At 46.5% G+C, this 14,598-nt stretch overlaps 1 protein-coding gene across 1 annotated transcript in view; it reads left to right on the top strand.

Moving 5' to 3' along the window:
- The window catches only part of CADPS (calcium dependent secretion activator), a 203,395-nt gene that overhangs the window by 116,789 nt on the left and 72,008 nt on the right, over positions 1-14,598 (top strand). The window contains exons 12-14 of the mRNA XM_035546629.2: positions 4,599-4,735; positions 10,044-10,231; positions 11,301-11,465. Coding sequence (XP_035402522.1) covers positions 4,599-4,735; positions 10,044-10,231; positions 11,301-11,465 — 490 coding nt within the window. The remainder of the gene's footprint in view (positions 1-4,598; positions 4,736-10,043; positions 10,232-11,300; positions 11,466-14,598) is intronic.

Here is a 14,598-nt window from a genome sequence, read left to right on the forward strand (position 1 = left end):
CGCCCCTTAGAGCGCCCAGTCAAGGGTGGGCACACCGCCGCCCCTCGCCCCCGGGACGGGAGGACTTCTCCCACTTGCCCGACCATGCCAGTGAAGACTTTTCTAGACGTATCTGTAAATGAATAGCTGCCATCAATCATTGTCATTCCTTTATTTCATGTCTCCTGATGAGGTTGACTAGTGTCATTGTTTGTTACTGTCCAAACCACATCTTCATTCTTGTAATGTCAAGCAGATATGACAAGCACACATTTTCCAGATGAGTAAGATACAAAGTCACCTTTTAATTTACACTTGTTTGGTTTTGTTTTTTTTGGTTTTTTTTTTTGGTTTTTGGTTTTTGTTTTAATAAACAAACATGTCGTAAAATTTACTGGATTTTTAAGTTGCCTTTGGTAGTAAAAGTCATTCATTAATGAAAAGAAAGAAATCTGGAGTAAAAAATTCTTACAATAAAATGGCTACCTACAGCCTTTTATAACAAGAATTCTTTTATGGAGCTTGTCCCCCAATATTAACTTCATCACTCGCAGAGCAAAATCTGCCAAAATCATTATTCTAGCCAAAGAAATGCAGAGAGCAGTGAAATACATTTAAAAAACAAACTAGCAAACAAACGAACAAAAAAAGCAAGAATGAGATATTTGACCGTTTTGTCTCTTCCTTTTTAAACAACAGCCAGATAAAGAGGAAGAGAGGACATAGGACAAAATGGTGGGACAGTCCTTTGTTTTTCATTGTTGTTGTTGTTGTTGTTGAAGTCTTTGTGTTCCCGACACTGGCAAACCTTGAAGGGTCTGATTTCAAACACTTGCACAGGGTGCGTGTTTGACGGAGGGCTAGTTAATGGAGTCAGTGGAAAATGCAAACTGGATAAAGATGAACAAAATGGAAAAGGCAGTAGTTAAGAGCAGACAATAATGTGAGCCCCCGAGTGTAGCACAAAAGGCCGGAGTCTGTAGTTTTCAAGAAGAAAGGTTTGTGGAGTCTGTGCTGCCAATTTACCTCTCCTCGCAGCCTCCCTTCTGAGACCACCATCGAACACCTTTCAGCTGCACTTGTGTGCAGCTTGTCTAAATATGTAAGATAACTTCTGGAGGCCTGCAGCAGCATTTTGTCTGGGGCCTGAACAAAGAAGCACCAGCTAGCTTGGCACGGCACCTTGGAAAGGGATTGTAAGTTACTGGAGCATCATATAACTTTCTTTCTTTGGTCTCTCCTTTCTTTTTGACTGGAATAACAGAACAGGGTCAAAAAAGCAGCTGTATTTGACTGAAACAATTAATTTAAAGTACTTACAAATTAGCTGTACAGTTTGGGTACGAATCTTAGCCACTCGCACTTTGTACTTTATTTAAAATCTCATCAGACTGGGCAAACCATTTTCAAAGAGGAAGATTATATATAAAACTTTATATGCAGATGTCAGGAGTATTTTAAATCACAGGTCAGCTGTCTGGAGTGGAGGAACAATATATTTAGAACTGTCCTTGTCTTTTCGTATTTTCTAGGAAATTAAATGTTTTTGGTACCTAAATTGATACCTATTTTTGGTACCTAATTTGGTACCTATTTGATACCTAAATTTCATTCTAAAAAGTGAGTCCCTTAGAAAAATCAAAATGCAAAAATAAATTACAAATTATGTGTTTATCTTCTGATAATTAAGGGAAGCTAAGTTTAGCATAGGACTGTCCTTTTTAACCTGCTCCTAGTTATTTTTAAAAATTTTAAGCCTCTAAACCAGTGCAGGTGTGACATTTAAGAGAAATACATGTGTGTGTCATCATCCCGCAGGGACAGCTCCAGTTCCAGCCACACCTGCTTTATCCCAGCTGATTTGGAGGTGTGGGATCTGCAGCACTGGGCTGGTGTGGGGGGAACTGCAGCTGTTTGTCTTCCTTTCCATGTCAGAAAACCACACTTCAAATCACCGACTGAGCAGAACTCATGCTCATATTTCCTTGAAAAGCATTTTGGTCTTGCAGGCTCATGCGGTGCCATGCCCGCTTCCTCCCTCTTCGGTGGTTGTTCTGAGATGGGGAGGTTTGGGGAAATGGGTTTGCCAGCAGGCACCCAACACAGTGATGCCCACAAGCAAAATTTCCCCTGAGCATGGGCAGTCGTGAAGGCCGTTCAAGTGCCCTGTAGTTCTCAGCAATTGCCAGAAATTGTCCGTGCTCCTGCCCTGGGCAGAGAGATCTTAGCGAGCACGAGCCAGAGCCTCTGCTGGGCCAGCACCACAGAGCTTCGGCCTGCTCACACCACCCAGAGGTGTGCTCCGTGTCCGCCTTCTTCAGAGAACACGAGGTGGGGAAAGTTGATTAGTTTGGAGTAAAAAAAAAAAATAATTTCCAACATGCTTTCTCACACATCTGCTCAGAGAAGTTCACCAGCTAAAGGGCTAGGGGACTCTTCACGTTTCCAGCTGATTTACTCAAATCGCAGAGCCTTGCTTGCAGAGCAAGAGGATTGACAGTGTATCAGGGCTCTTAATTGAAAAGTAATAAAATCTCTGAGTGAAGCTGGCAAATTAAGGCCTCCAGCCAATTTGTCAGCTTGCAGTCAACTCAGAGGAACCCGGGAGAGCAACAATCCATTATCAGACTATTTTTAATGTCTGCTAAAGCATTTTGTGGGCGCTAGGGATGGAGTCAGAAGCAGCAGAGACGAACTCTTTGGGAGGAAGCTCTATCAGATCGATCCTGGCCCAAAGGGACAGAGATAACGGGGCAGAGAGCTGTTGAAATGGGCAGGATCTGGCCTGCTGCTGTGAGACCCGGGGCTGGGTGGGCTTCATGCCTTCCACCCAAGGATGCCAGAGACTGTCTGTGCCGTAGAGGTGATGCTCTGGCCAGGGAGCTTGTCCCCATCCCCAGAGCCAGCCCTGGTGCCGCCATCTCGCTCGGCACCGCCGGCTGCTTTCCTGTCCCCGCGCAGAATGCACGGAGCCGCCGGCAGAGGCAGAGGGGGGGGATTTGGGACTGGAGGGAGAGGCAGAGGGGAGAAGGGCAGGAGTCAGTGCATGAAGTGACATAGAGGAACAGACCCTCAAAAAGTGTAGAACCTGCTTAAAAAAAATAAAATACACAGCGTTTATTCAGCAGGGTTTTAATGAGGAAGATTGCCAGCCACTGCTGAATTAAGTATTGCTAGCAGCTAATTGAAATGTTACATGTTTTAATTTGTCTGATTTCCTTCCAGTGGGTGATGTTATTTATATAGTTTGTATATAGCTAACGACAGACTATACAGAAAATGCAAAGATTGCTTTCAATGATCAGCAATATGTGAGAGCACAGACATGAACGAAGTATTTAGGAAGCCATGCCATCCTTCACAGATTAATATAAATAGTTAAATAAAACATACATAAAAGAATGCTATCTCATTATCATTTAAAGCTCCTTTTATTCTTTTCTTTTTAATTAAGGATTTCTGTTTCTTCTGGTAAAGAGCGATTTTGTTTTAAAACAAATACAGTTACCTTTTAGTACTACTGCGGAAAACTGCATTTTTGTGTCCTTTCAGCCACATTGTTTCAAGGCCACCCAGTTCCCCTAGGAGGCTATAAACAGGGGAAGGATTTAAATCCCATTCTATTTGTCGAGGATTTGGCAAGAACCCATATAGTAGGAAGCTGAGCACGGACAAAACCGAGTGAAAGGTGTCTTTTAATTCCCCGGTTGCTGGTGGAACAAAGCCTGCTCCCAGCGGGGTCCCGGCTGGCCGCACCCAGGCTGCATCAGCGGCTTCATTTCAACCGGTGAATTTGGTGTATTTTTAGTTAACCATGTTGAGATTAATTAATTAGCCCCTAGGAGTTAGTGCCTGTAAACGTCACCCAAAGCAGAGATGTGTGAATACGGTGAGGCTGTTAATTCACAAAAAAAATGGCAGCTCGTAATCCAAGCAGAGGAAATTGTGTCCCTGTCAGGATGACTGGCAGCTCCAGCGTGCTATCAGGTTACCTCCTCAGTGATAACGAACTACACATCAATTTAACTTATTAGCAATGCTTAAAAGAGCGTCTTTTTATTTCTTGGAGCTAGCATTTAAAGTCGCCGTTAGAAAAAAATTGCCCTGGGAGGCAAACATTGGCATTTGGATAAAGAACAATGTAAATGGTTTGATACCTAGAAAAGCTAGTAAATTCAGAGAAAAATGCTACAGCTATAACTTCATTAGAATGGCAGAATCTATTATAATTAACCACAACTAACTAAATAGGAGCTAATTTACTTCTGTGAGCCAAAACTCTGTTAAATGATAGTGTATTGTAAGATACAGAGTAAGTTATTTGGTTTGTGTTCTGTTTTTAAGTACAGAATAAATGCACTATAACGAGCCGTTGACACGATGTTAATTCTAAAATCTTTTGCCTAAATGCAATAAGATCGTCCATAACTGATGCAAGTTGACAATGGGAGGTGAAGATTGTATATGTAGCCTGCAAAGAGAAACGTTAATGGCAATGTAGGGAAGAGGAGATATTTAGCTTTCATGCTTCATACTGTATATTTTTCTGTTGTATTTGTCAACTAAAATATGTTATATCTCTCTAAATGGTGTCTTTCTCTATATGTATAAATGAACAGATGCAGATAGAGCTCAAAAGCATGGCATGGATGAATTTATCTCTTCCAATCCCTGTAACTTTGACCACGCTTCACTCTTTGAGATGGTTCAGCGCCTCACTTTGGACCACAGACTTAATGATTCCTATTCTTGTCTGGCAAGTATATTCTTTGGTCTCTAGTGATATAAACACCAAGCAGCAAAGTCAAAGCTAGTGCAAGCGGGGGCTAATCCCCCTGTTGCTGGAAGATTGACTTCTGTTTACACCAGGTTTGAATTTGGGCCAGAGGTATTTTCTTTTTGAGAGGCTACCTCCAGTGATCTGACTGCTGTTCTTCTCCAGTAGCACTGTCTTTATCGTTTCTGTTTGCAATGTTTAAAATGTTTCTTCCTGCAAAGACGAACTCCTATGTGGGGATGTGCAGTAGAGAGCATAAGCAGTGTTTTGCAGCTTCCTACGCTGCCTTCCAGAGTCTTTTGGATGAAATTGCAGGGGAAAGATGAAGGTCTGGTACCACCTCCCATGACAATGGAATTACTACAGGAATAACCATGGCCCAGTTTTGTGTCTGTGTATGGGCAGGGATCCCAAACAGGTAACAGGTGGGACTAGATGGATCAACTGCAGGCATCCTGCGGTCAGTCCTTGCTCACGCAGTCGCATGCCCATCCTGATTATTCCATGAGCACAGGTCGCAGCTCTCAGGCCACTGCCGTACAACGTGCTCTGTATGGCGGTGGCGCCGAGGTGCTCCAGGACAGCTTGTAGTCTTTGGCTGGAGTGCAGTGCTTGGGGGCTGCAAGGCAGTGTGAGGATTTACATGACAAATAACCTTTACCAGTAGAACTTGAACAATGAATTTCCAGCGGTTTTGGTGAGAAGGATGAAGAGACTCTTAGTTTTTGAGAAAATAACAGGATGAAACCTTTCTAGAGGGGTTGGATGAGGCCTGAAATGTATGTCCTGTCCTGAAAGGCAAGGGACAGATCCTGACCTGCTGTCCTCCTCATGCTGCACAGAAATCTCCACACTGGGGTGTCATCACTGACTTCTTCAGCAGAAGGACCACCCTGTGACAGTAGTCTCCACCTTTAGCCAGCTGTGCAGTTCCTGGAGCTGGCACTATCGAGTGGCTTTCTGTTAAAAGTGGCAAAATGAGAACACAGCTGAGCCAATAAGCCTGTCAGGCTCCAACCTTGTCCTCCAAGTGCCCCTGCATCAGGGTGCTCCTCCCATCTGCTCAGCTCCTTGCACCGCACACAAAGGTTGATCTCAGAAAGACCAAGATCCCGTAAATGCCAGCAGCAGCAGTGAGTTACCACCTTCCTAGTGAGAGGCAGGGCTAGGAGGAGCGGTTGTGGACGTCCCCTGAGGTAAGGATGGGCTGGGGGAAGGTTGCAGTGTGCACCTGACCTGCAGATCCCCAGGTGGTACATGTAGGCTCGGTGGGAGCGTCGGCTGACCTGCCGCGGGTTTCTCACCGGTTCCACCGAGGTCTTTGCTCCGGCAGGCAGTGGGTTTGGCATGCGGCTTCTGCTCCCCACGCATGGCTGGCACTAGGAAGACCATCCCCATCCATGCATGTCTGACAGGTTGGCTTGCAGCTGGTGTGTCTCTGTGCAGCCTCGGGCCTGGTGAGAGAGCTGAGGCCTTTGAATTAAAGTCATGGCTGAAGGAGAGTCACGAGGCCGTCACTGGAAATTATTAATAATGTTTCTCTTCAAGACACTCACCAGCCATACTTCTGCTTATTATCAAGATGTTTAGACCCTTGCTAGAAACTACTGGAATGATGGAGCTCCCCTCAGCACCAAGACTTGTGCCTCCTCAGAGTAGAGCATCACCAATTAACCGTCTTCTTTCAAATCACCCATTACAGTGTTGTCAAGAAGAGAATAATGGGCTGTGTTCACCTCCTCTTGGATCTCAACTGCTTCTTTACTCTATTTTAGTATGGGTTTGTCCTAATTTTGAAGTTAAATCAGACTGACCGCAAAATTTGAGTTCAACTGCAAGGAGCTCCCTTTGCTCTTGAGGTGTTTGTGGGAACCTGGTGATACCCTTGTGCTGGCTTGCCTGTGGGAGCTGTGAGCCTGTGGTAAGCCTGCCCTGTGCCCTCTGTGCTGCTGGGCGATTGTTATTCTTCCTACAGGATGTTCACATGCAAGGTCGCGAAGAGTTTTGTCTTGTTGCACGTCTTGTTTTCTGTTGTGGACACGGACGTGCCAGGGAAGACTTAGGCAGACACGGTGGCTTACCCTGACACAGAGAATAGCTCAGCTTTGCCTCCTTTCTGCAGAACCAGGTTAAACAATGTTATTGTGAGCCCACTCGCTGGCTGAGCCAGGCATCCCTATGAAAACAAACAGGCTGTCTGACTAATCTCAGCTATTGCAGAAGTGATGTTTGCTGGCAGAGAGCACCGTGCTGGGAAAGGGGAAGAGCATCGTCGGCATTGCTTTCCGAGGCTCTTGTCCATCGTCCTCAAGCTGAATGCACAATTGCTTTCACAGCTCTTCCTGGACTTTCTGATAGGGAAAGAGAGTGCAGCTCTTCCAGCTTAATATCAATCCCACATGTGCGTGGATCTTCATTCCTTTCTGCTTGGACACGTGTTATTTCTGAGACTGCCCTTCAACTGTTCCCAAGACTTCCCAACCTACTGCCAGCGTCTGGCTCATGCAACAAGATCCCTACTGAAGCAGTATTTCCCACGTTGTGTCAGCATTCATGGGAGTCAAACCACACCGCATCACATTTACCCAGAGGTGGTCTTCTGGAGGGCCCGGTCTAGCAGAGATGATGTGTGAAGGGATCACATGAAAAGGCCCAGAAAGCAGGCCACCAAAATTATATTGTCTGTTTTTTTCCCATGGTAAATGAGAAAATACAGGTATTGACAAGTGAATATTTTCCCTCAAAAATCCTGGTTTTCACAGAAACTGCATTTTGCATTGGAAGAATCTCCAATGATTGATCAAGCCTTGCCTTACCTAGTTGAAAAGCTCCCATTGCACTCCCTGCTGGGGCCAGGAACATGTGGCATTGTCTCAATGCAGATCAGCTTCTCAAACACAGTTGAGCTCCCTGCACTCTACAGCCTTCTTCCAATGTCCCCTCTATGTTTCTCCATGCCACTGAAGACCATCTGGGAGACCAAACTGAGCTACACCTAGCTGTGTTGGGTTGAAGCACCCCGTGCGTCACTATCAGTTGCGTTTGCCAGACTGGCTGGTTGTCAGTTGGTTGTGCCAGGCAAATCTTAATCAAGAGCCAGGATCTGCCTAAAGATGTGGGGGATTTGTCTGAATACAGCCTTTTATTCAAACCTTAGATTTTTTTCTGGGGCCTTGGGAACAGCATTTACTGCCCCTTTGTAGCTCTGTTCAGGATTTTTATTTCATACCTCTGCCATGCAAAAGGAAACCTCCTGGTCTTCCTGGGCTCTGGATCTCTCTACCTGTAGTTTCCTTGGGCATGCTCTCGTGAGGTGTCAAGGTATGAGGTTTGTTACTGAACCTCTGAGCTTCTGCTCAGGCTTCCCTTTGTTGAGCCATGGGAGTGATCTTAAGTGTTTGCGCCCATCTTTTCTGTCTGACCAAGGAGCAGCACTTCTCAGACCCTGGTGCAAGGGAGCGATGTGATGCACTCCTGCTCACCAGGTCTAGCCTCCTATTTCCTTCAGCCCAAACTCCAGGCTTGATACCTGACTCCAGGGAAATTAGTGCCAGCCTTCCCACTGATGTCAGTGGTGCCAAGATTTCACCCCGTAGGAAAGACTAAGTCCTTTGTATATATATTATGTGAATATAAGAATTTAAACCCCATTTCTACCCCAGTAACCAAATGCACACATCTTTTTATTTCTGAGCAGTTGCAGCATTTCTATATTTTTATCATACGAAATCAGCAAAGACTTGTGTGAAAAGACACAAGGTGAAGAGAAGGTCCAAGGATGTAGCAAACAGGCAACATAAAGAAGTCCAGAATCAAGCACAATACCGCTAACCAAAAAGCAAACAAAAATATCACTAAAAGCAGTGAAAGCAAATATACCCCTCCCAAAAAATAGCCTTCCAGAGTGCTGTCCCATCTGCATTGTTCTGTGTCTTCATTTTGAAATGTGCACTTCCAGTGATCCCAGAACTGTAGCTACTCCCTATATCTATCATTTTCCCCTCATTATTTTAATTCTTTTCTCAATCTGTTTTGGAGTTGGCCCAATAAGGATGAGCAAATCCTTCTCTATGTCTTTGAGCTCTTAATTGATATTTCTTCAACTCTTTTCAAAGCAGCTATTTTGGCATCTAGAAAAGATTTGGTGTCATCTGAGTGGTAGAAAATATATTTTAATCTTTCACAGCAGTGTTGTTTCTAAGATGTAGCATTTGGGGTAACAGATGGGGTGGCAAAGAAGTTGCCTATAGGGGCAGTGCTCTGCCTCAACTACTCTCCCGCCCGCTGCAGGAACTTTTCAATTAAACGATGAAAGATTTTGCAGCTTGATGCATTCCAGAGCTGCGTCTTAGCAATTGTTTAGCACCCAAATTTCCATGTAAATATTGACGGTTTTGCAGCATTTTGAAAATCTACGATCTACAAGAATATTCTCGTTCTCACTAGCGCCTTCGCTGAAGGCAGAGGCGCGCTCGGCTCCGGCTGTCCTGGGACGCTCGCCGGAGCGCTGTGCCATCCCCTCGCAGGGCACCACGTCCTCCTCGGGAGCATGGTCGTTGCACCGCCAGCCATGTGTCACCAGGCCTTTAGGACTGACAGACAGCAATCGTTGGAGGTTTCTGGACGTGTAAAGAAACCGTGCCCGTGAGCCGAGCTCATGTTTGCTACGATGCCAAGGAGCGCTGGCCTGCCGGCTGGTGGGCGATCTCAGAGCGCATCGCCGAGGGTACACAACAAGGACGATGTGAAATGTCCCCGTGTGATGCTGGGGAGCTGCCTTCCTCCATCTTCAGGATGTTCCTACGTGCCAGATGCAAGAGAAGCCGTTGTTCAGTGTAATCCTCCCTGTTCTCCCCCAGATCACTCTTCTCGCTCCTGGCCAAATGTGCAGTCCCTTCCCCAGAATGAGATCACTGTTTCATGTTGCTTAAATAATCAAATCTTTGTCATCTCTTTAAAGGTGTGAATCTTTTTTTTTTCTTTTTTTTTTTTCTTTTTTTTTTGCTAGACACTGACATGAACTGGCCTCACTTTTCAGCATTTTAAATGACATTTTCTGTTAATGGTAGCATAATGTACTTTTGTTAACAGTTGCACTGAGTATATGCTGTGATTAGGTGATGATATGCAGACTGTATTGTTTAAGAGTGACCTCTCTCCTTTTTTCTTAATGTAGCCTTAGGTTTGTGTTTCTTTATTAGAACAGTTGACCACTACACCTCCAAATCTGATAGCATTTGTATTTAATAACCTATATTTAAAATCAAGTCTCTTTATTTCTAAACAGGGCTGGTTTAGTCCTGGCCAGGTCTTTGTGCTAGATGAGTATTGTGCACGTAATGGAGTGAGAGGCTGTCACAGACATCTCTGCTACCTCAGAGATTTGCTAGAGCGCGCAGAAAATGGAGCTATGATTGACCCCACCTTACTTCACTACAGCTTTGCCTTTTGTGCATCACATGTTCATGGCAACAGGTAAGGAATTATTTTTGGCTAGCAGCTCCCTGCCAGCAAGGGATGACTTTGTCAGATATAGGTTTCCTTGGATAATGCACAACAGTCCCCAATTTGTTTTCACATTGGATGTTTGGCAGCAGCGCTTCTAGTGGCATAGTCAGTTTGTTTGTTTGTTTCATTGCTTGTTTAATGTAAGCAATAAAAATGCACGTAGGGGATCCAGAAATCAGGGTTTTTAACTTTCTTACCCAGGCACCTGCTAGATGCAGTTCTGGGCAAACTAGAGTTGACTTACATGTGACTGTCATGGGTTGAATATAATGGAAGTAAACAATATACTGGGCTGATTTAATTGCTGCGTGAGAGGATCTGACAAGTTGCAGCAGTGAAATTTTCAGCAGGATCAAACTTCAGTGCACAGAAGTGCTCGAAGCCCTCGGGCACCTCTGTCTCTTCGGCAGGCGGCGTGACGTCAGCCTTGGAATTGCTTAGGCATAATTGGAAATTTTGTCTTGCTGCTGTTGCAAAGGAATTCCAGTTCCAGAAGCAGCCCATTCCTTTCTCTCAAATGTGGCAAATCTTTGATGGTAGGGAGCGGAGCTATGCTTTTTCCTTTTCTATTTATTTTGTTGACAGCTGTGGTATGTATTGCAGCTTCTTTTTCTGGTTTGGTTTTGTTGTTTTTTTCTGCTAAGTTGCATTATATACTTGGAGATATTGCTCTCTATCCTGCAAACGCTTCTGAAGAAAGGAGTGTTATAATTATGTGTTTTCATAAGCCCTCTGGTAAATAGCATCCTGAATTATGGCACACATTGCCCAGGTTTCACGTTGCAAGGCTGCCGCTTGCTTTGCAGTTAGTTTCATACATCTTGTCATGGAAACCGAGTCCTTGCTTCCTTAGTTTCTTTTTTAGTTACGACTTCCTTTTGCTCGTTTGTTCCTTCTTTGCCAATTGTTCTTTGATTTCAGTTGTTTGCCTTTGGTTTAGTTTCCTTTTGTCTTGTGCTTTTTATTTCATGCTTTTTTCTGTTTCTTCCACGTTTGCTGCTGGCCTCCCCCCACGTGTCCCAATCACTCCCCAAAGCCACCACATGGCAGAGTTGCTTGGCGGGTCACAGCCAAGCGCAGACGGCGAGGGGGGCAAAGTGTCTCATGCCTCTGCCGCTGAAGTGGAGACAAAAAAGGATTCCAAAAAGGAGTCCAAAAAAAGGAAAGATTCCAAATCCCATGCGAATCCAGAGCCGAAAAGGTAAGCGAAGCGCGCAGTGCACAGCAGTGCGTTGTAGCTGGCGCCGGGCTCCTCGGTCACCGAGCACACTGGGCAGGGTGCGGGGCTGCGGCAGCCGGGGTTGGCCTCTGCTGGGACGCCTTTGGGTGCCCCTGTCCCCTGGGCATCAGGGACCGTTGTGTTCCCGGCGTGTTCAGGGGACTGCGTGCAGACCTGGCCGCCCATAAAGCTCCCATCCTTGTGAGGAAGGAGGCTGGTTTGGGGACGCCACCTGGTTCGAAGCCTGTTTTCCAGGAGCGTGTAACGGAGAGGAGGGTGGCTGCTGGTCACGGCTACCCCGTGTGCCTCTTCACAGGGTCCAGCACAACCAGAGCCACAGCCTCCTCTTCATCGGGTCAGTGGCAGGAGGTATCTGATGGTGCCGTGGGGATGCCCTCCCGCTGGGGCTGGAGAGCTGAGGGCTTGGCAAATCCATCGTGCTTCAAGCCTCATGGGATGCGCAGAGCCCAGTGCCGTGCCCGTGCTGGTCCCTGGAGCTGCGGGTGGCGGCTGTGCCTCACTGGGACACAGCCAGGTGCTTCCAAATGGACAGCTGGGCTGTTAAATTTAGTTAAAATATTCCCAAAAGGGAACGATGTGCTTCACCCTGACTTAGCTGTCTTTAGCCGATGGCTGACTCCAGGCCAGAAAGCCGAAGGGACGTGCTCTCTTTCGGTCGGGACCTGGGCATTGCGGGGCTGCAGCATCATGCTTGTCCCCGGGACTGCGGGCACACCCGGCAAGAGTTTGCTGTGGAGACTGCGGGGTGCTGCGTTTCCTGGCCTCTGCCATCAGGAAGCCATAAAGAACCACAGGGGGTCCGCGGGAGAAAATGTGACTCCGTGTCTTCCGTTTCTACTAATAGAAATCTGAATAGCGAAGTGGAAGAGTCGTGATTTCTTTTTGGAAAGCTGCTTAGGCCACTTGCATCATGCACTGGAGAGCTGGGTGGCAGAGCACGCAGGGAAGCCAGTATTTATCCGTGCAGTGCTGTGCGTAAAGCTGGGTTCGCTTTCACTGCATCCCTTCCTCCCACCTCCCACGTCCACGCATTGCTCATCACCTTAGGGCTAGCCGGGGGCCATACTCTGCCCCGCAGACCTATAGCTCACTGCAGAGCAGAAAACTTCCCGTGTGTGTTTTGTAGAGGCAGGAACGTGCCCTTGCTTGGGATGGCACAGCACCCAGCACCGCGCCCAACACCATCTTCCAGCAGATTCAAGTCCAGAGATGTCTTTCTGTTTAACAAAGGCTTCTTTTTTTTTCTGTCCAACCCAAGAAAGTGTTGATTTGATTTTCTCTATAAGAGGAAGTTACTCCACTTTTCGACAGAAAAAAAAACAAAACAAAACAAACAAACAAAAAAAAAAAACCACCAACGTTGGGTAGTTTAGCTTTCTCCAGAAGGAGGTTGGCTGTCAGTCAGAATATGCCACCCAGTAACGAAGGTCGAGCAGGGAGATAACTCCATGTGGCTATCAATCTCCGGTATTAGCGGCAGACAGTGATGGAGCTGAGGTGGGCTGTCTGTTTGCATCGCGTTTGTGTAAGGTCAGGCGGCCAGACACCAGTCGCTCGCAGTCAGCGGGGAGGTGCGGGGAGGCTGCGCTCGGATGCCGGGGACAGCCCGGAGGTCGGGGCTGACAGGATGACAGGCGTCAGCGCGGGGACGCTGCCTCGCCTGTCCGGCACCACGGCGCGCCCGGGACGGGAGCGGGGCGGCTGCTGGTGGAAATGCACCTCCAGCTTCGGGCTGACCCCGCCGCCGAGGCAGGTGACGCGGTCAAAGCAAGATTTTGGGGCTGGTTTGGAGCCCTGGTGCTTTAGATATAAGGGTTTCTTTTTTCTTTTTTTTTTCCTCCCTTTGGGCTCCTGTAGCTTATTCAGACCCCTGAAAGCCTGACATAATCTCTCCAAAAAAAAAAAAAGGCTGTAAATCACTGCCATTTGCATCACAGTCCCCTTATTTTTTCTGTTCATTTCATCCTTTTTGGAGTAAAAAATGTGGTTAAATGGAAATTGCTTGTCCTGAGTCTTACCTCCCGCAGGTACCTGCATGTGCTATGCACAGGCTGTCGGAAGGGCAGGGGCAAGCAGTGAGCAAGCCAAGACTGCTAAAACCTGAACAATTTGCTGGCCCCCAGTTCCTTGCTACTCACCAAAGCTGAAGAACTGGAGGCTTTTCGCTATTGTGGCCACCGGCGATTTCATAGAAGGGTTTTCTCAGCTAGGTATCACTGGCTGCCTTTTTTAAAGTTCTGCTGTTACGCTGTTAGGATTTCTGATGTCTGTACCTACACGAAAGGCAAGAAACACGTAGCATTCAGACACCCGACAACACCGGCTGTGTGTTTATTGATGTCTGTGTGCTTTTGGTACCATTACGACAGTATTGAGGCTGTCGCTTGCCTTTATCAACAGTCCTCAAAAAAGTAGCGGAGGCAAAAACAGGCACAGTTTTAAGAAGGCATAGCTTTAGCTAAAATAATGAAAGGGTTTATATGACCCCAAAGTCTTCTCCTGCCTTCTGTTTCCATGTTCGTCTCCTCCCTGACTTTCGAGGGGGACGGCAGTGCTCCAGCACCGTCTGACACGCAGGGAGCCAGTGTGGTGGAGGAGCCTCGCTCTTCCGCGTCTGTGCACAAGAGGCATTGCAGAGCAGAGAACTGAGCTCAGCTTTCCCAGGGCCAAGTCAGTGCTGAGCCCTCCAACCTCCATTTCTGTCCCTTTGGAAGGAAATGTCATCTGGGGGTGACCTTGGTTCCACATGTGGCTTGTTTGGATGTAGCCGTGTCTTAGCTTTCTCTTTAAAAGTTTAAGTTGGCACCAAAAGAGACTCTTTCCATCTTTGCTAATTTCAATCTTTTAAAAATAAATCTAAAATATTGAATGTGCAGAATGTGCAGTATTAGCAGACATGGAGCTTATCAAAATCAGGATGCCAGCCTGGATCCCCTGTAGTCTGATAGCGTTATTCTTTGTGAGTTGTTCGGTGACTTTTGCCCAAAGTGCGAACAACTATGATCTCTCTGTTAAGTGTCTTGGTATGTCAGTGACCTGCCCTTTGCCCTCTGAGCTGTTTTATGCTTTGCAGCATAAAACTTGTTTTCAAGAA

Source organism: Cygnus atratus, chromosome 10 (assembly GCF_013377495.2).
Source record: "Cygnus atratus isolate AKBS03 ecotype Queensland, Australia chromosome 10, CAtr_DNAZoo_HiC_assembly, whole genome shotgun sequence".
NCBI lineage: Eukaryota > Metazoa > Chordata > Aves > Anseriformes > Anatidae > Cygnus > Cygnus atratus.